The 18,827-nt window shown below is 52.1% G+C and overlaps 1 protein-coding gene across 10 annotated transcripts in view; it reads left to right on the forward strand.

Annotated features, from left to right (window-relative positions):
• Nucleotides 1-18,827, forward strand: part of TSPAN9 (tetraspanin 9) — a 214,768-nt gene that overhangs the window by 103,599 nt on the left and 92,342 nt on the right. For 9 of the 10 annotated variants that reach the window (XM_077169699.1, XM_077169700.1, XM_077169702.1 and 6 more), the window contains one exon: nt 13,623-13,702. In XM_077169699.1, coding sequence (XP_077025814.1) covers nt 13,640-13,702 — 63 coding nt within the window. In that variant the 5' untranslated portion in view covers nt 13,623-13,639. Of the gene's footprint in view, nt 1-13,157; nt 13,703-18,827 lie in introns of those variants that run through there. The other variant, XM_077169708.1, reaches the window with a different exon arrangement.

Raw genomic sequence — 18,827 nt, forward strand, 5'->3', positions numbered from 1 at the left:
TTTATTCTCAGTTTTGGTGCCAAAGAGATCAGCAAAAATGCAGGTGACCACAGTGATGTTAGTAGACCAGATTGTCCCTAGACCACTTTTCATCATATTTGGGTTTAGAATGCATTTAGAAATAGCCATTTCATCCATAAGTATTTGATGAGTGCAGCTATGTGCCAGGTACTGTGCAAAGCAGCAGGAGGGAGTTTGGGGTGGGAGGGATTTGGTGGGGGAGGGGGACTCAGTGGATAAGCCATTCTCTGGTAATAGAGAGTTGATGCCTTTCTTCAGTCTGCATCTCTGTTGTCTGTCTTACATTGTCAGGGCCTGGAAGTCGGGTACGGTTGAGCTCTAGCTGTGTTGCAATTTCTGGGTGTCAGCAGGGTGGGGGTTAGTAGGAAAGCCAGAACTCACATTCAGAGATGGAACTGGGGGTGCCCAATGCAGCTCTTGTCTCACCTTCCCCATGGCTGGTGGATTTGAGGGTATGGACGAGGAGTTCTGGTCCCTCTAGAGAAGGGCTAGTGCCGAGGGGGATAGCCACCCCCCTTTTGGAGCTCCCCAGGTCAGAGCTCCGTAGCGTAGGCCTCTCCTACCTCCACCCTGGGTCACCAACCCGCTGTGCTACGTGCTACAGCTGGGCCCGCAGAGCTTAAAATAGCACTTTGAGCTGGCGGCTTTGCACGTGGGGTGCCCGCCTGGGGCGTGATGGGGCAGCGCCTGGGGTTGGGGCTCCACTTGCTGGAGCCAACTTGTACCGACTCTCAAGAGTCTATTAGTAAATATTCAGAAATTTTGCCTGGTGTTGCTAAATCGTTGATAGTTTGAAATCAACCATGGTGGGGATCTTTACACCCTGGAATTGGCAAATGCTACAAATCAGGGCTTTTTCCCCTGGAAAACTGGTTGCTTAACAGGTAGCAGCTCCCCACTGGTTTACTGCCTCCACTGTGCCTGGTTTCAGAAATCAGGGCCTCTGGTTCTTTCATTCCACAAAGCATGTGGATTTGGGCTGTATGAAATCAACATGAGTCCAGCTGAAGGGTGACAGAGGCTGTTGTGGGTGGGGCAGCTGTTCCCAGGATTGATTGGGCTCACCCTATGGTGCTATGACGAGGGGCCACTCCGATTTCCCTGGCTGGGTAATCCAAACACATGAGCTCACTCTCTCACCCTGCTTCTTTCCTTTCTTTTGCTTCCCTCTGTGCATGTAGAATGGGCATGTGCTTGCCTCAGAAGGGGTCAGCCTCTTACATAAAAGCAGGGCCTGCCCCAGACCCACATAAAACCACTTGAAACAGGTTCAGACCTCTGTTTTGGGAGTTGGGAGATGTCGATTCCAGTCCCAGCTCTTACTATCTTAGATGAATCCTCTCCTCTTAGGTCCTTAATTTCTCATCTATAAACTGGGACAATTCCTGCTTATCTTATAGGAAGGTGGTAAGGATCTAAGGTGATCATCAGGAAGAAAATCCCTTGAAAAATGCTGAGAGAGTCACAATGATCAGGTCTTTGTTGATGGTGTTCAGGTACCTGGGACTCCCTCTCCTCTGCTTTCTTTCTCTTTGGAAGTTCTTAAAGCCCACCTTATATGCCACCTTCTCTAAGAGGCCTTCCCTGATTAGCTGAGCCCATGCTGGGCAGATCCCCCTTGGAGCTCTTCTGTCACTTTCTGCTCTTTCATTTTGTTGCTCTTCTCCAGATAGACCATTAGTTTCTTAAGTCCTGAAAGGGCACTAGAGAGCTCAGGGATCTGCAGTGATGGTGACCTAGTGTCAGTGTCTGCTGCTTTTATTGTACCATACCTGGTGGGTCGCCATCCACGTACATGTGTGCGAGAGCTTCGGAAAGTTAGCATCATATGTTTGATAAAGCGGTTTTTGAAACATTGCCTCATCTGTCCCTCACAATCAGACTTAACCCTATTTTACAGATGAGGAAATGAATGCTTGCTCATTCATTCATTCATTTGTTCACTGAGCAGTGTGCACTGTGTTCAGAGACCTGATCTTGCTTAGCCACACAGGGCTCTTCCTTCTGCCAGGCTCCCTGCTGTCTTCACCCCTTTAGGAGGAGATGGGGCAGCAGCGTAGAGTATACATTCAGGGAAGGATGTGGGATATACCAGGGTGCTGGCTTGGGTGGTGGGGGAAGGGAGACATCGGCACCCATACCCAGAGCCTGTCCCTGCTGTGTCCGGCTGGCCATGGCTGCCGGCTGGCATTTCCTCTGGCAGCGGTGTGGGGGAGGGGGAAGAGCAGGTGTGCCCTGGCACCCAGCCCAGCTGTGATATGGAAATGCCCCTTGGGGCTGGAGCCTGCGTGACACACAGCCACCCAGACTCAGCGGGCCACATTCTTTGAGCTCCAGGCTGGACATCTGAGCTCCCCGGTAGTTTGGTAGATAGCCGAATCCGGTGGCTGACCCCTGAGAGGGCCTCCAGAGGGCAGAACAAATGGAGGTGGTCCATCCAAGGTGGCCTACTAGATAGGCTGAGGTGGTATGGGGGGGGTGCTGAGGTGAGTGCATCTGGTGAAGTGGGGGTGGGGGGGCTGTGAGACTTGAGGGCTCTGTGCATTGCTTGGGGGATTCAGTAACTTCCCTCTAGATTTGTCTCCTATGAATCAAGCTATGCTGGTGCTACAGGAGAAACACAGGTGAGGTAGGTCCCTCAGGAGCTTTTTCTAATCTAGTAGGAAGAGAACGCATGAGATGACATGAAGTAAAATTAGTGTCCAAAGCGAGGTTCAGAATAAGAAGAGCGAGAACCTAACTCGGAGGATGAGTTCAGGGGATCCTTCCTGGAGGAGGTGGCATGTAAGACAAGTTGAAACATAGGAAAAGCAGAAATTGGTGATAGGTAGAGGGCAATGCACGAGCGAGTACAGAAGGAGAAAACTGGAGATGTGGTCTGAGGACAGTGAGAACTCAGATTGCTGGGATTGGAGATTTGTCGGAAAGAAGGCTGACAGTACAGGATGGAGGGACCAGTGAAGATTTAGAGCTGGGGAGAGCGGCAGGCCCAGAGCTCTGGCTCAGGCCGGTGATGGAGACAGCACATGGCAGGGTGAATCAGGAGGAGCTATGGAGGTAGGGATACCAGTAAGGTGACAGGGCAGGGGGAAAGGGGGTTGGGTGGCAGTGGCAGGGAGGGGAGGCTGTGACAGGGAATGTGTCTACCTCCAATTCCAGTTGCCTGTGTCCACGCCATCTGCATGCTGGGAGCGTGCTGAGGAAGCATGGGTCAGCGAGTTGTGGCTAGGCACACATCACATGTGACAGGGCTATAACAGGAATGAGTCTGTGCCAGAGCCACTTGGGCGAGACTTTGGAAAGAGCTTTCTGCCACTGTAAGATTTTTGCTGGCCCAGATAGCTGACTCAAGGGTGGAATTTGTGACCATTCTCATTGGAAGCACCTTGAAATTAGAAAAGATGCCTCCATGTTTGGGATAAACTGGATGCTTTCATGCTGGAGGTGCCAGGAGTCGCAGCCTCTCAATGATGTGCGTTCTGAATGAAATGTTACCTTATTTACAAGGAACCACAAGTAACTCAACACACTATGAGACTTGAGTTATAAGCAGCTGAGTTCTACCCAGTTAGGGGTATCCCACTGTGCCCTTTTTTTGCTACCCTGGAACATGTACAGAGCTCTTGGTTTCAGAGCAGGGGAAATCTGGGCCACTACTCCTTCTCTATCTTTTTAACCTTAGAGCATCTTCTCTGCCCATCCCAGTGGTGGCTTCAGCCCCAGCGGCATGGCCTCCTGGTTCAATGGTGGGAGGGAGGGAAGAGGGGAGGTAGGCAGGCAGTAGCTTGGAAAGTCAGCAGCAGGGCACAGACAGCTTCGCAAGCAGATTGGAGGCTGGGCAGAAAGAGTTGCCACAGCCCATACGGCAGTGACCCCCTTGGAGTGGTTCAGGAATATTAATTTTGCTGGGTCAGTACATTTCCAGTGGTGCATGGCATTGACCCTTGGGCTTTATTATGCTTCTCTGTACCTTGTGGTCTGGCCTTATCTCACCATCCCTGAAACCACCTGCCCTCCTTGATATGTATGAATAAATCTTTCTCCTTTGCCTTCCAGGAGTGAATGCTCGGTGTGCGCAAGTGCATGTGGGGGCTGCACGTCTGTCTGTTGAGCATGGTGTGTCTCAAGTTAGACCCTCCTGGGGCTCTGACCGGGATGTTGATTGGGATGGGGATGAACAATTGGGCTGGTTTGGAGGCTTTTCTGGAAGAAAGGACCTGAGATTGCAGGTCGTCCTTCCAGGCCTCGGTCTCTGCTCCCACCATGGAAACCCTCTCAGGGGCGATTCTTGCCCCTGGGAGTGGCAGTGCTTGCTCTCTGCATTAAGTTTCCTGTGCTCCAAGCCAAGGCTGCCTTTCCTAAAGATCTGCTTTCATCTTGCTCAGGACACCTCAGAGGTCCTTGTCACTGTCACTCATCTGCTTGCAGTGACTTTAGAGTGCCTGTGTGCTTGGCTCCATGCCAAGGGCTTGGGATGCGAAGATGATACACGATCCTTGCCTTCAAGGGGTTCATGTCTTCAATGGGTTCATGTTGTGGGGGTGCGAAGTGATGGGTTGAGCTTAGGGTGTTGGTTCTCCAAGAGGCCCTAACCCAGCCTCCCCAGACTTGAGAGAGGGGGCAACAGCAACACTGACGCCAGCTGGACCTTGGAAGTTAGCCAGTGAGAGCATGTGGGAAAGGGAATTTCAGGCAGAGGGAGCAGCTGGTGCAAAGACCAGGAGGTTGAGAAAGAGTCTGATGGGCAAGTAGGCTAACACAGGGGAGGGGAGATGGAGCTGATGGGGAGGAGTGAGGGGTTGTGGCATCCAGCGTGAATGTCTGAACTGGTACCCAGAGTCATCTGTGATCCAATCCCCTTGGCCCCCAGCCTTTCCAAACTCATATGTTGTGAAATTCCATTTCAACTGGGCAGGTGGGTGCACCCTCACTGAATGTCTACTTTTCAGTTCTCTGGGTTTGCCTGGTCACCCCCTGTTCTAGTTTGCTAGCTGCCGGAATACAACACACCAGAGATGGATTGGCTTTTAATAAAAGGGGATTTGTTTCATTAGTTCTTCAGAGGAAAGGCAGCAAACTTTCAGCTGAGGTTCTTTCTTACATGGGAGGGTGCAAGGCGATCTCTGCTGGCCTTCTCTCCAGGCCTCTGGGTTCCAACAACTTTCCCTGGGGTGATTCCTTTCTGTATCTCCAAAGGCTTGGGCTGAGCTGCAAGTGCTGAGATGAGGTATGCTGAGCTGCTTGGGCTGTGCTACCTTGTGCTCTCTCATTTAAGCACCAGCCAATTAAGTCAAACATCATTCATTGCAGCAGGCATGCCTCCTAGCCGACTGCAGATGTAATCAGCAACAGGTGAGGTTCAGGTACCATTGGCTCATGTCCACAGCAACAGAACTAGGTGCCTTCACCTGGCCAAGCTGATACCTGAATCTAACTATCACACCCTCCTACCAGAGGTGCTCCTGCTTTCCTCTGAGACCCCAAATAGGTCCTATTTTATAGGGTGGGAGTTTCAGGGCTAGAAGGAACCATAGAGAATTCACTAATGAAACCTACTTCTTTTGCAGTGGAGGAACTAGAGGTAATTCAGGTAATTAGTGTCCTGAGGCTTTGTACCTTAGGGGGCCAGAGGTGACCATAAAACTGAAAGGCCTATGAAGCCCTTTCTAATGATTGGGCCTGTCTTTGGCATACCTCCCTCTGTGCTCCCATTCATTCATTCATCGGTATTTATTGGGTCCCTCCATCCCTACCCCCCGTGCCCCCCCACCCCCGCTATAGGTCAGGCATAGTACTGGGCCCTAGGAATACAGTAGTGAGAAAAACAGACTCAACCTCTCTGCTCTGGGGTTTATGGTCTCATAGGATAATCAGACAGTAAATTATCACTCAAATAAACATGCACTCCCAAAGTGAGGGAAAGGTCAGTGATGCAGTGAGAATGTATACAGGTGGGGAGAGGGGCTTTAACTTAGACCCTAGGTGGGCAGCCAGAAAGCCAGAAAAGATCTTTTGAAGAATTCATGAGAGCTCAGGAATGCACAGTACTAAGTCAGGCAGTGGGTTGGGGAGGAACAATCCAGGCGGAAGAACGGTGTGGAAAAGGTCCCGAGGTGGGTAGAACTGGGGGAGTTCACTGGTGGGAGCATGATGGGTGAGAGGAGAAGGTTGGACACGAGGCTGGAGAGGTAAATAGGGGTCAGTTATGCCAGGCCTTCAGGGATATCGTAAACATTTGGATTGTGCTAGAAAGTAGAATGGCAAACATATCCAATCATAGTCTCAATGAAATTGGAAGCCACTGAAGGGGTCAAGTAGGGGAGGAATCTGAGAAGATGGGATGCTCTTGGAGAATGGGTTCAGGGGAAGGGGTAGCAATGGAGAGCCCTGGTAGAGGCTGTTGTAGGAACTAGGGTGAGAGATGAGGGCTGGGGCAGGGTCTGTGTGTTTGGTTGGAGGAGGGGGTAAGTGATGGGGAGTCAAGAATGAATCTTGGGTTTCTGACTTCAGCACTTTGGTGGGTATTTAGGCCTCCCCGAGGAAAGGGGCTGGGCTGAAGAAAAGGAGGAGCTGCCAGCATTTACCTTTAGAATTTGAACCACAGAACATTATGTATTGATTATGTGTTATGGTGTATCTTTCTTTGTTTTACTACATTATAATTAGAGGCGACAGGGACCGTATTTACTACAATTGTTGTTGATGATAATAGTACCTCAATTTCTTAAACAATTCCTAGTCTACAGACTCTGTGCCATGTGCATTTCATTCGTGACCTTTAATCTCTATTAGGAAGGTGTGTATCTCCACTTTATGGCTGGAAAAACTGATATGAAACAATTACATGGTCATTCTAAATTGACCAACCTTAGGTAACTCACTCCAGGTGGGATTCAAACACAGATCTGTCCAGTCCCAACCCCCTAATTGTTCCACTACATTATTTTGCCAGCACTCTGTTCTCTGTGGCTGGGTGGGTAGTGGACCTGGGCAGGGGTCATCGAAGGCATCTGAGCCTATGCCAGCTTTTCTTGCAGAACGGGGCCTAGCTGACCCACTATTACCAGGGCATGTGGTGTGAGCTGATTTAGGGAGAGCGGTTCGCTCTGTGGGGATCCATTCACATCTCCCTGGCTCCCTGCGGTCCAGGAGCCACGTTTTCAGTACCCCTGACTGGGACCCTGTTTCCTCTGAGCTAAGCTAGCTGGCTGTCCAAAGCATCACCAGAGCATGCTGTGACCAGTTCACTCACCGTCACTCCTGGAGTCTGGACACACGGCCGAGGGTCTGTGCACAGGCCTGTTCTTTCAGTAGCCAGGAGTGGCCTCTGTCAAGGGCTGATCACATTCAGGAGGCAGCTCTGCTTTTGGGCTTTGAGGCTTGGCTCGCAGCAGTAGGGATTTGCACAAGCTCACCAGTCACTCCAAGCTGAAGGCAGAGCTGCTCCCACTCAGCCTGGTCCTTAGAGCCCTCCAAAAGACGTGGCTCATCTGAATGGGGACGGGTCCAAAGCAGCTTTGTCCTCTGCTTTGCTCCTGTCTCACTCTTCTCTTCTTTCATCTCCTGTCTATCCTAACTCTTCGTTTGAGATGATCTTCTGGACCCTTATGTTTGTTTGTCCATGTATCCATTTATTCCTCCATTCCAGGCTATATATTATATGTCGGGGATATAGCTGTGAGCCACAGTCGACCTCGTGGCACTTATATAGTGTTTTCTGGAGCTGGGCATTTAAATTTCCTGGGTTCCATAGTCAGGCCCAGAGGCTCTCAGATAGCCGGCTTTCCAGGAACAATTCCATAGATTTCTGGCTTGGGTCCCCTCATTTGGTTAGTGGACTTGGAGTACTCAGCCTGTCCTTGGGGAAAGCTCAGGGTTTAGGTATGGTCATCTCCTTTTTCTGTCTACCCACCCATACTTTCTGAGCACCTGCTATCACTGGGATGGTCACTGTGCCAGGAAACAGGGAGTGGTGAGACTCAAACCCTGCCTCCCTTCCAGAAGCCCAGGGACTAGAGCAGAGGCAGATGGACAAACTGAAATGGCAGCCTGAATAAAGAGCTTGGGGGGCCAAAGGAAGGAGGAGAGGAACAAACCTCCTTTCCAGCTCTACAGATAAGGAGGTGCCTACTGCCCTTGGTAGGCTGTTCTGAGCAGTTCATCCCCTCATCTGACAGTGAGCACTCCCACTGCAGACAGAGCCCCCTTTCCCCCCCCTTTTTTCCTCACTGGTCTCAAAAACCAAATATATAAACCGAAACCACCTTTTCTGTTCAACCCTGACCCTTTCACCGTCATTATCACCATCCTTTCTGAGCCAAGTATGGTAACCTAACATCCCAGCCAGTTAATTTCCATAGTCTATGGAAGAGCTGCCCCTCTCTCTGGACCCTCCCCCACCCACTAGTGAATCTTCTGCAGGCATCCTGGGATGTGGCCCCTTGCCAGAGATCCCTCTCCATCCTCCTTCTCTTTTGCCACCATCTCTAAATGGCTTGCTCAACATTTAAAACTTTTCTGATCTCAACCAATTAGAGCATTTTCTGACCTCAATTTTGGAGTTTAACAAACATCCTCCTGCAGGGGCTATCCTCTCACACATCATTCGTTTGGATGGTGAGTGCGACTCTGTGTCTAACCTAAGTCTTGGATGAAGTTGGCTTGTCTGATAGAGGCACTGGATGCCTTGCAAACTGTGCGCATTGTCACAACAGAAATATGCTGTGCAGGTCAGAAAGGGGGTTTGTGCTGGCCCATTGGCTTTGACTGTGTATGGGTGAGTGAGAGACCCAAGACTGAGCTTTGTTTCTCACTGCACTCAGGGCAGTCAGACCAAGCTTGGCCTCGACTCTGATGCCCACATCTCCCCAGTCAGGGTATCGTGTGGTGATTTCATGTATTCACTTCTTTTCATCTCCTCTGGGAATTCTGCACTTGCTTCATTTTTTGTTGTTGTTGTTGTGAAAAAAGAAAGGAAGAAAGAAAGAAAAGGAAAGAAAGGAATAAAGAAAAGGAAAAAAAGAAAGAAGGAAAGAAAGAAAAGGCAGGTCTGCCTTGTTCACGTACTCAGAGATCTGCTCCAGGGCAGCCTGTAATGTTCACCTGTCCTGGGCATGACCAGTGGTTGAGAACCAGGAAGATCAAGAGAGGTGGTTTCTCCGATCATCTCCTCTCTCTGTGGTTCCTTCTGCACGCCATATCTGTAGAGGAGAGGCAACTATAGACGCTGGTCTTCTCACCTCTCCTCCATCCTGTTGCCAGGCCCAGCTTGGTCAACCACTAGTTTCCTTCTGTGCTCCAACTGTTTGGGAAGGTACAAAATGAAGTGTGAACTTTTTGTGTGTCATATAAGGTCTCTTAAAGAGGCTCCCTTTGATTCTCATTGTCCCTGCTCAGTGAGGCCCATCTCCTGAATCCCTGCCTTCCTTGGCTGTCCCCCTTCCATTCCTCCCATGCAGACCCATTGCAGAGAGCCCTTCTCAAAGGGCAGGCACATGGAATAGCTCTTTGCTAGATTGGGTTCAGCAAAAGACAGACAGGGTTCGATCTGTTTTCTCTATCATGTTGCTTCGTGCTCTAGATATGGTCTTGGAGTTGGGGGTTGGGGGTGGGTTGGGGCTGGCAGGTGTGGGGGCGGGGGGAAGAAGGCTGTTCCTTTAGCTAGATTGGGAGCCTTCCAGGCCCATGGCCATGTACTTATGTTTGTGTTTTCCATGCTCCTTGTTCAGTGTCCTGCCTATAATGAATAAGCTATTACAAATGATGGTCTACACGTGATCGGAGAAGAAGGAGGGATACATTCTGGCTACCGCCTTTTCAAGTCATCTGCCCTCATGGAATAGCTTCCTGTCTTCCAGAAGGAAGCTGCCTGTATTCTCCCTGCACCCCCTTCCTTCTCCCTGCCCTCTGTAAGATGACTTGAGGCATCTCCTTGGTGTTTCACCTTTGCTGGTGATCAGGCTGGAGACACTGCTCTGGGTCATTTGTACTCTTTTGCCCCATACTCAGGGTCCTTTTCTAATGACACACTACCTCAGGTTCTCCCATTGTGCTTTTAAATCTATTAGACCTGGAGGTTCTGAGGACAGGAACTATGGCTCCCAAGAGAGTAAAAAAAATGGGCTTTGAAATCACACAAAGCTGGGATCCAGTCCTGACTCCGCACATTCCTAACTGTTGGAGAAATTCCTTACCCTCTTTTAAGCATCCATTTCCCTCTCTGTAAAATGGAGATAATGATCAAACCTGTGCCATCGGGAAGTCATGGAGATTGAGTTCCTGCATATAAAGCTTGGTGCCTGGTGTACGATGAGGGCTTATAAATCTGAGAATCTGAGTTGCCTGTATCATTCTGATACTGATCGTGTACCCCAGTGGGCCTTCACTGCAGCTTTGGTAAGGGATGGATGAATGGGACTCCAGTGCCCTTTCGACAGCGTGACCAGGAGGGAGCAGCACTGTAACATCAGATAGCCTCTTCTCTTCCTTGCCAGAGCCATCCCCGCTCCCCTCCCCAGCCCCTCAAACTTCTGCCTGGGTTGCGGAGGAGGGAGGTGGTTGCATCAATTAATTTACAGAAATGAAGGTGGAGCAATCCAGGGACAATGGAAACTATCTTGACTGGACAGAATGTGAATTGGGGAGAAGCGAGAGCTGAGAAAGGAGAGAGCCAACCTGGGAGAGTCCCCGCTGGTGCCAAGAGCCCATCAGAGAACACTGTTAACAGCACCTTATGTTTGTTCAGTGCTTAAGATTTCACAGATGCCAGCTCACTTTATCCTCACAACATCTCCAGGAGGAAGGATCTATTAATCCCTATTTTCAAGAAGAGGAACTGGAAGCTCAGAAAGGTAAAGTGCCTGGCCCTTGATCACACAGCTAAAAGGTGAAGAGTGAAAAACAGGTCTCCTGACACCCAGTCCAGCTGGTAAATGATCTGTCCCTGTTTGCATCAAAGAAGGAATGTTGTGAGAATGAAGTGGCAGCCGGGAGCCCCTCAGGAGCCACCTGGGTTGAAGCTGCAGAGGACAAAAGGTGTTAGTCACTGCAGTCAGACGGCTGTGGCGTTCCATCCGGAGCCAGCCAGACATCTGCCCCTTCATCTGGAGGTGGCAGCCATAGGACCTAGAGGCAAGAAATTGCTGGTGGCCATCGTTCACACTGCATTTTATGGGCTGGGCTCCCCAGCTGAGTTGAGCGGCTCAGAATAGTTAAACCACTGCAGGCTTCTTTAAAGAAGCTAAGCTGCCCCAGAACCTGAGAGTTCTCACTCCTAGGAGGCAGGAGCTCGTGAGGGTGCTGGCCCCCCAGCACTGTATCCCTGCAGCAGTCCTGGGATGAGGGTCTTCTGTCCTCCTGGGAGGATTTAGTGTCCTCTTCTTAAACAGCCATAGGCAGGTGTGGTAGCCCGGTCCTGCACTTGCCCATCTGCCCAGCTTTGGTGAAGAATATCCTTTTATCTCCTTGACTAGAGTGTGTGGGTCTGAAGGGCAGGGAGCAGCACATCTTACATCTGCTTTCTCAAGGACCTGGCCATGTGCAGCATATAGCAGATGTGGAATAAATGAGTGCTTGAATCCCAGGAGGACATTTCACACCCACCTCCCAGGTAGGGCATGAATTCTACCCAGCCATCACTTACTGAGTGCCTCCCACAGCTGGGGATACAGACCTAGCCCCTGCTCTCCTGTGCTCCCAGCACTCTATTGCTGATTTGATAGGGATGGTGGCAGAAAAAAGAGATGGATCCCTGCCAGACAAGTCTTCTAATCTTCATCATATGTCTGCAAATCGTGGTGGCCCCAGGTCGGCAATGCAGACTTCTGCACGAGGCCATGGGAGGCTTCCCAGTGGCAGTGTTTTACGGTAGAGTGAAGAGCTGCTCCTGGATGTTCCCAAGACTCAAGCAAGAGCGATTCTCCTCCTACTTCCCTGACCCGCCCCTTCACGCTCTCCTCGCGGGAGACCACCCGGCCTGTGGTCAAGAGGACTATTGGCAAAGGCACAATACGGAGGGGTCAGGTGGGCCTCACTTGGGCCACTCACCCCTCCCAGCCCGGCCGGTCCCGGAGTCCGAGCTGCGTCCACTCGGGCACACGGGGGTGGGGTATCGCGCAGCTGCAGGAACCTTGCCGAGCGCGTGTGTGCGCGCGCGCCTGCGCGCGGAGGGGGCGGGGAGGGCGGCGCACGCACCGCAGAGGCCCCAAGCGCCTTTCCCATACCTCGCACCTTCCCTGCGGTGCCTTCTCCCTGCGCACCTGAGCAGACCACGTGTGCAAAAGCGTGGTGTGTGTGTGTGTGTGTGTGTGTGTGTGTGTGTGTGTGTGTGTGTGTGTAGCCAGGAGACCGTGCTTCCCTGGCCGGACTGGCCCCCGTGTGCAACGGGGTTGCCTGCCAGCCCGACAGTGGCTGCGCTCCCTTTCCCGCTGGTCCTCCCCAAGCGGTTCCTCTGGCTTTCTTCTCGTCGTTGGTACCTCCAGCTGCCTGCCGTCCCCTTTCCTCCGGTTAGAGACTGGCGCCTTCCGACGAAGGTTCTAATTCACCCCCAACTAAAGAGCCCTTGACATTTAGCGCGGATTCGCGGTGCACTTGTATAGGCACACGGCAGAACGCTAATCCTATTAAAGATATGGTGTCATTGGGGAAGGGGGTGGCTCCCCCACCGGGGCCAGGCAGGCCGCACGGCCATTGGTTGACTGCAAAGCAGGGGGCGGGGCCGAGGGCCCGGGAGGGGGCTCCGGGCGATTTCAGAGTCCGGAGTCGGGGCTGGGATTTCACTGGGAAAGCCCAGCGATTGCAGCTGCGGCGGATCCCATCGGCACGGCCCGCCGCGTGCCCGGGCAGCTCAGGGCCGGCAAGCAGCTCCGCAAAGTCTCCGAGCGCGAGGAGGTGGGGCGTCCGCAAAGTGATCGGGCTCTGCGCGGGGCTGAGCAGGGAGAGGTGTGCCCAGGGAGCCTGGATCCCGGAGCCCTCTGCCTCGCGTGGAGCGCCCGGTGCACGGAGAGGCGAGCTAACGCTTCGGAAAGAGAAATAAAATTGCAGCCTCCCCAAAGACTCTAAGTTACGCAGTCGAGCCGGTGCCGGGAGAGCGTCTGCCAGTGCGCGAAGAACCGAACCTCGCCGCGCCGCAGAGCGGTCCGAGCCGGCCGGCCGGGGAGCGGGGTACCTTCCGCGAGGCAGCAGCCCCGGGGTACGGGGGTTGGCCTGGAGTGCATCCCGGTACGGAGAGGGGGCGTGCAAGGCTCCTCTGGCCCATCCGCAGCCCGCGCCCGATTGGGGCGCCTCCTCCGACCCACTCTGGGAGCGATGCCCCCCGCCCCTCGGGCCCCCTGGGAACGACGTGAGCATGGAGAAGTCGAGTAGTGAGGATTCTTCGATCCACCGGAGTCCATCTTTGGACAGCAAGGACTCGGACTTTGCCAAGCCGTCCAGCTCGGGCCGCCCGTTCGGTCGCGGCTTCACGGCCGGCGCTTTCTACGGCACCGCGGGCTCCCGGGGCCAGAGCCGCGCCAAGGCCAGCGTTAAGACTGACAAGTACAATGCACCCAAAGGCAGCAAGTATGTGGTGTTTTACTTGGACCTGTCCTTTGTTTTCCTCCTAGAATTTAAGAAGTGCAACATGGCCCGGGGCTGCCTCTGCTGCTTGAAGTACATGATGTTCCTCTTCAATCTAATATTCTGGGTAAGTCCTGCCGTTTATCTCTCCCTTTGCTCTCCTCTTCTCTTTCCCTGCCATAGAATTATACCCTCTCCCTCTTCCGTGCTGCATTGCTCTGCTCTATGCACAATGGTAAGTGGGTTTTATGGATATTGTTTTCTTCCCTCTTTTATGCATCTCTCTCTGCCTTTCTGCCTCTCATTGGTAGCTGAATGTAGGTTGCAACTTGCTTGTCTTCCAGGAGCGACTTGCCCTACTCCTAGGTGGCTGGCAAAGTTTGCTACCATCTCTTTCCCTTATAAGAAAGCTCATGCTGGAAGTCCCTTCCATTGGTAACCTGCAGAAATGGGTGGGGGTCAGAATTTTTAACAGCCTTCATGACCCCGAGTTGAAGACAGGTACAAAAAAGGTGGTTTTCTGAGTTTCTTCTTGTATTTGTCCAGAATACATAAGAAAACAATCTATACCATTTTATGGGAGTAGGATGGGCAGGGAGGGGGTGGGGGATGGGTAGAGGCTGTGTCCTGTTTCTCCTTTCAGTGAATTCTAGGAAAAGGTGGAGGAGCCGCTCTCCCAAGCCCTCACGTATGCCCCCTGAGTTGGGGCTTGTGTGGGAAAGGAGGGGTGTGGGAGGGGTGCTGCTGTCGGATGGCCTGCTGCTGCTGTAGAGGGATTGCAGCGGATGGGGCAGGGATGGGCTGGCCACAAATGGTCCCACTGGGCATGTCAGCCCTCTGAAGCTCCGGGAGCCCCAGTGACTGGAAGGGGAAAAGGGAGCAAACAGGGGCATCCCTGTCCTTGGCAAGAAACTTCCTGGAGAAGGTCTCAATAGGTAGGACAGCTCTGAATTGTTCTCTGGCCTCTATGTGATCCTGGAGGCTGTGTGTGTGTGTGTGTGTGTGTGTGTGTGTGCGCACACATGCATGTGTACATGTATGTGTAAGAAATACTAGTTCAGCAAATTTGAAAACTTCTTAAATTCATATCTAATTGTTCTTTCACCCCTACTGCTACCCCTCCTTTCTGCACCAGAGCCCAGACATGGTCAGATAGCCAGCCCAGATATTTGGCTTGCCCCCAGGTTTGCTGGAGGGTTTAGCTAGCTGCCCATGGTCTGGGGAGCACGGGGAAGGGGGATGGGGCAGCAGGAGAAAGTCATCCAGAGTGCAATTGGACAGAACTGTTCAACTTTTTGGTGGACTGACTCACTTTCACTGAAATAACTTTTTTAGCTGTGTAGGTGGATGGGGCAACTTTTCCCACTAAGGGGAAAGCTCAGGGCTGGGATGGGAGAAGGCTGGGTTTTCTTGGTTCTGCATTAGTTTCCTGTATGACCTTGGGCAAGTTGCTCTATCTCTGAAGCCCTGAGATTCCTTTCCAGTCCAAAGTTTGGGGTGGGGATGGGGTGGGGGCGGGGGCAGAGGGGGGTGCAGTCGTGATGTTCACATTCGTTGTCCCCACCCCATTAATTATGGAACATCCTGGAACTGGGAGGAGGTGCCTGAGTTCAGCCTTGCCTTCTCTCTGGGGAGGAAGCCCCCTTCCCCGCTTGGGGCATGAGCTGCTGCTTCTTTCCAGCCCAGTGTGAGATGGTGGGAGTTGGATTCCCCCAGATGTCTCCATGGGCTGGGTCCCTCCAGCCACTGTTATTGGGATGTTAACCTGTCATGGGGCTTTACGGAAACTGGGGTAGAGATATGCTGGTTCTTTTTTTGGGTGGTGAGAACAATCTGGAATGTCAAGAATGACTTTGTAGCCTCGCTATGGGCAAGTGCCTCCTGTGTCTTTGACTCATTTGCTGCATCTGTGTCAGCTGGGTGCTTCTCTGGTGCCTTCGGATGTACTTGAATGCTGTCTTTTTCATTGTTCACCCCTCCCCTCTCTGTCCTTTTTCGTATTCCCAACCAACTGTTGTGCTTTGCCCCACTCTGCCTTAGCTGACACTTATTAGAAAGAACCCCTCCTGCTGTGGCTTAGTGCTTCTGGCCAGTAACTCCCACTGGGCAGCGCTCCTTCCCATCCCCGCTGCGCCACCTGCTGGCCAGAGTCTGTATAACTGCTTGCAGCTCCTTTACAATGGTTCCTACTTGGTTTGGGGTCCTTCTGCCAAGCTGGTGCAGTACTACTGCATCCTGCACTCATTATATGTTTGTGAATGAATGAATGGAAGGACAGAGTTATAAATCCTCACCGTGTTATTCTGTTATGAGTTCCCAAGTTCTACTTCATAGGGAAGAAAAGTTAGTTATCAAGCTTACCTTTGATTAAAACTCACTTGGCACCTTACTGTAGGGGGAACAAGTGGCTCTTTTCCATCTTCCCTTAAAAGCTTGGCAGAGGTTAATGTACCAGCCAATGGAATTTCCTTCCTTTGCTGAAAGAATTTGCTACTTCTTCTTAATTAGAATGTACATAGGACCCCTGTCTTAACAGGCAAGGAGTCCAGTGACTTAGTCTCTGACTTTTCTGATTACTTAATACTTTCCAAGTTCTCATGACATTCCACGAGCTGGGCAAAATTGAGTCTCAAAGACTTATTCCTATTATGTTTGTGAATGAGCTAACATATGTTTGTGAATGAGCTAATGAAATAAGACATAGACCTTAGGAAAGATGGAAAATTGAGCAAAAGATAAACAAGTGTGTATAATAAAGAGTGTTTGGTGTTGTGCGTATTGGGAGCTGGAGGGGCAGGTGTGCAGGATGTTAGCCAGGATTTGGGGGTGGTGGGCCACTGTGTGCTACTCATATGAAGACTTCCTGTGGGCAGGTGCTATGGCCTGATAGAAGAGAAGGGGCAGAGGACAGAGCCAAAAGAAAGAGAAGGGGCAAAGGTACGGGTCGGGTGGGTGCTGAGGTAGGATCCCTGCTGTGTTCCAGTCTGCGTAGGGAGGGGAATGACAGGAGGGGATGAGGAGGTGTGCTGGGCTGTTCAGAGGCAGAATGGTGGAGTCCTGGCAGCTGGGATCCAGGGCAATTGTTAGGAATTACGTAGCCATCACTTTTTCAACTCTAGTGGCTCAGATCCCAAAAAGAGTCTTTTCTAAGGCATTGGAAGTTGAATCTGAGGCCAGCGATCAATAAATAGAGATCTTCCCATAATCCTGGAGTCTACCTGGTAGTTCTCCAAACCGCTGCTGCTACCACACCCCCTCCGCCTCCTCTGAGCCCATTTGGGAGGATTCCCAGTACAGAGGAGGAGGTGCAGCTGCCCTACACTGCAGCCCTGCACCAGCCTGAGAGTCCCTGGTTCCTTGCCACTGGGTGGGGCATTTAGGGGATTGGTGTTGGTGAGGGCATTGGATGTCACTGGGGGTAGGATGGGAGGCAGAGCTCTGTGGCTGGTGCCCCTCTGCCTTACTAAGAAAAGAGCAGATGCCATAGAGGCTACTGGACACCTGCCTGCTGGCGGGGGTCCAGCTTTACTCCTGACACCACCACCTTCAATCAGCCTGTGCTAGCTGTGTTGGTACCCCAGTGTACTGGGGGATTTGGGGACATCCCAGAGGGTAGCATTTCTGAGGGTATGCTATAGAAGAGGAGTTAGAGATGGGAAGTTCAGTGGTCACCTCCACATACACCCCTTCCATCCTCAGGGCCAGAGAGAGTGCTGGTCTCCTGGTGCAGAGGGAATAGGAAGTTTGAAGTGAGACAGAAGTTTCCCTGTCCAAGGGTCTTCTCTGCTGGCAGTCAAACCCACCCCAAGGTGTTTCTCTCAGCAGTGGAAACCATTCGGGACCTTTCCCTCAGTCAACTCCACCTCTGAGTCCTCCCAGGGGCACCTGGCTGAAAACTCTAGGATGAGAACCAGAGACTCTACGTCCCTCCAGGAGTACAAAGGAGGCTTGAAGCTTTTTAGCTCCAAGTAGGGATGGACTGGAAAGAGATTCTGAGTTCTGGAGCCTGGGTTCCTCTCTTGGGGCAGCACATCATCATGCCCACTCAACTCCTCCCAGCCCTTCTCAATATGAAGGGCTGGGGTAGGGCTGGGGTGGTGGGCATAATTTCCATTCAGGAAAATAGTCACTTTTCCTGCTTGCCAGCAGAGCTGTCCCATCACTTTAAATCCTGGCTGGCAGAGTAGTGACATTCTGGCCCCATTGGGAAGTCTATTCCTGTGGATTACTCACTTAATAAAGGCCAATTAGCTGGAGAGGCAGTCTTCAGCCTACCCACTGGAGCAGGAAGGGTTGGCAGGGTGCTGGGTGGGGTCTGATTAACCTCCCCTCTCAGACTGCTCACCTCGGCATGTGTGCAGGCTACTTGGGGAAGGCTCTTTAGCTATATTTGGGGGCACGCCTGGGAGCTGTATGGCTCCTCCCTTGATCCTTGGAGCCCAGGACCAGGGTCTCTGAACAGTCAACATTTGGTGGCCTGTTGTGTTGCAAGGAGTCCATGGGTGCCTCTTTCTGGAACAGAGAGTGAGGAATGGGCTTGAATGGTCTGAACAGTGTTCCATGCTGGCCTCACCTGGTCTCTCCAAACAGGCAGAGCTACCGGGTAACCTTGGAAAGAGGTGTTCAGAGGCTTCCCAGAGTGCCCACGTGTGAGGTGTTCAGGCTGTTTGTCATCGTGGATCCTGCCTGCCGCAGGGCTGTTACCATTGGATCTTCGGGGTGGGTCGGGCACATGGTCCTGCTTGGGGGCAGGGGACAGATGAGGGGGCAAACGCTCTGAGACCCCCAGAACACGGCCACCAGGGGAATACCAGCTGTGTGTTCACCTCCTTTCTGAAGCATTAAAAATTAAACTTCCTGGTCTTAATATCTGTTTTTAAATCGTGTCAGAGCGAGTATTGGTGTCAATCAGGAGGGGATGGGGGTGGGCAGAGGGTAAAGAAGAGGAAGTCCTAGCAGGAGCAGGGTGAATGGCTATCTCCGCCTCGAGGACCTGGCTCCCTCTAGGTGGAGAGGCCTCACCCTACCCTCACCCGGCTTGTACTTCCACGGGCCTGGCTGCCCTTGGCTGAACTTGGTAGCCAGCTCCGTGGCCCCAGGCCCTCTGTGGCTTACTAGGGTGTTGGGGTCCTGATTGAGTCCATTCACTCACTCCACAACTATTCACTGAATGCCCGCTGCGTGCACAGGAGCTCCAGTTGCCCCAGATCAGTTTTCCCGTGCCAGGAAGTGGTGGAATTGAGAGGTCACTT

This window comes from Tamandua tetradactyla, chromosome 7 (assembly GCF_023851605.1).
Source record: "Tamandua tetradactyla isolate mTamTet1 chromosome 7, mTamTet1.pri, whole genome shotgun sequence".
Lineage (NCBI taxonomy): Eukaryota > Metazoa > Chordata > Mammalia > Pilosa > Myrmecophagidae > Tamandua > Tamandua tetradactyla.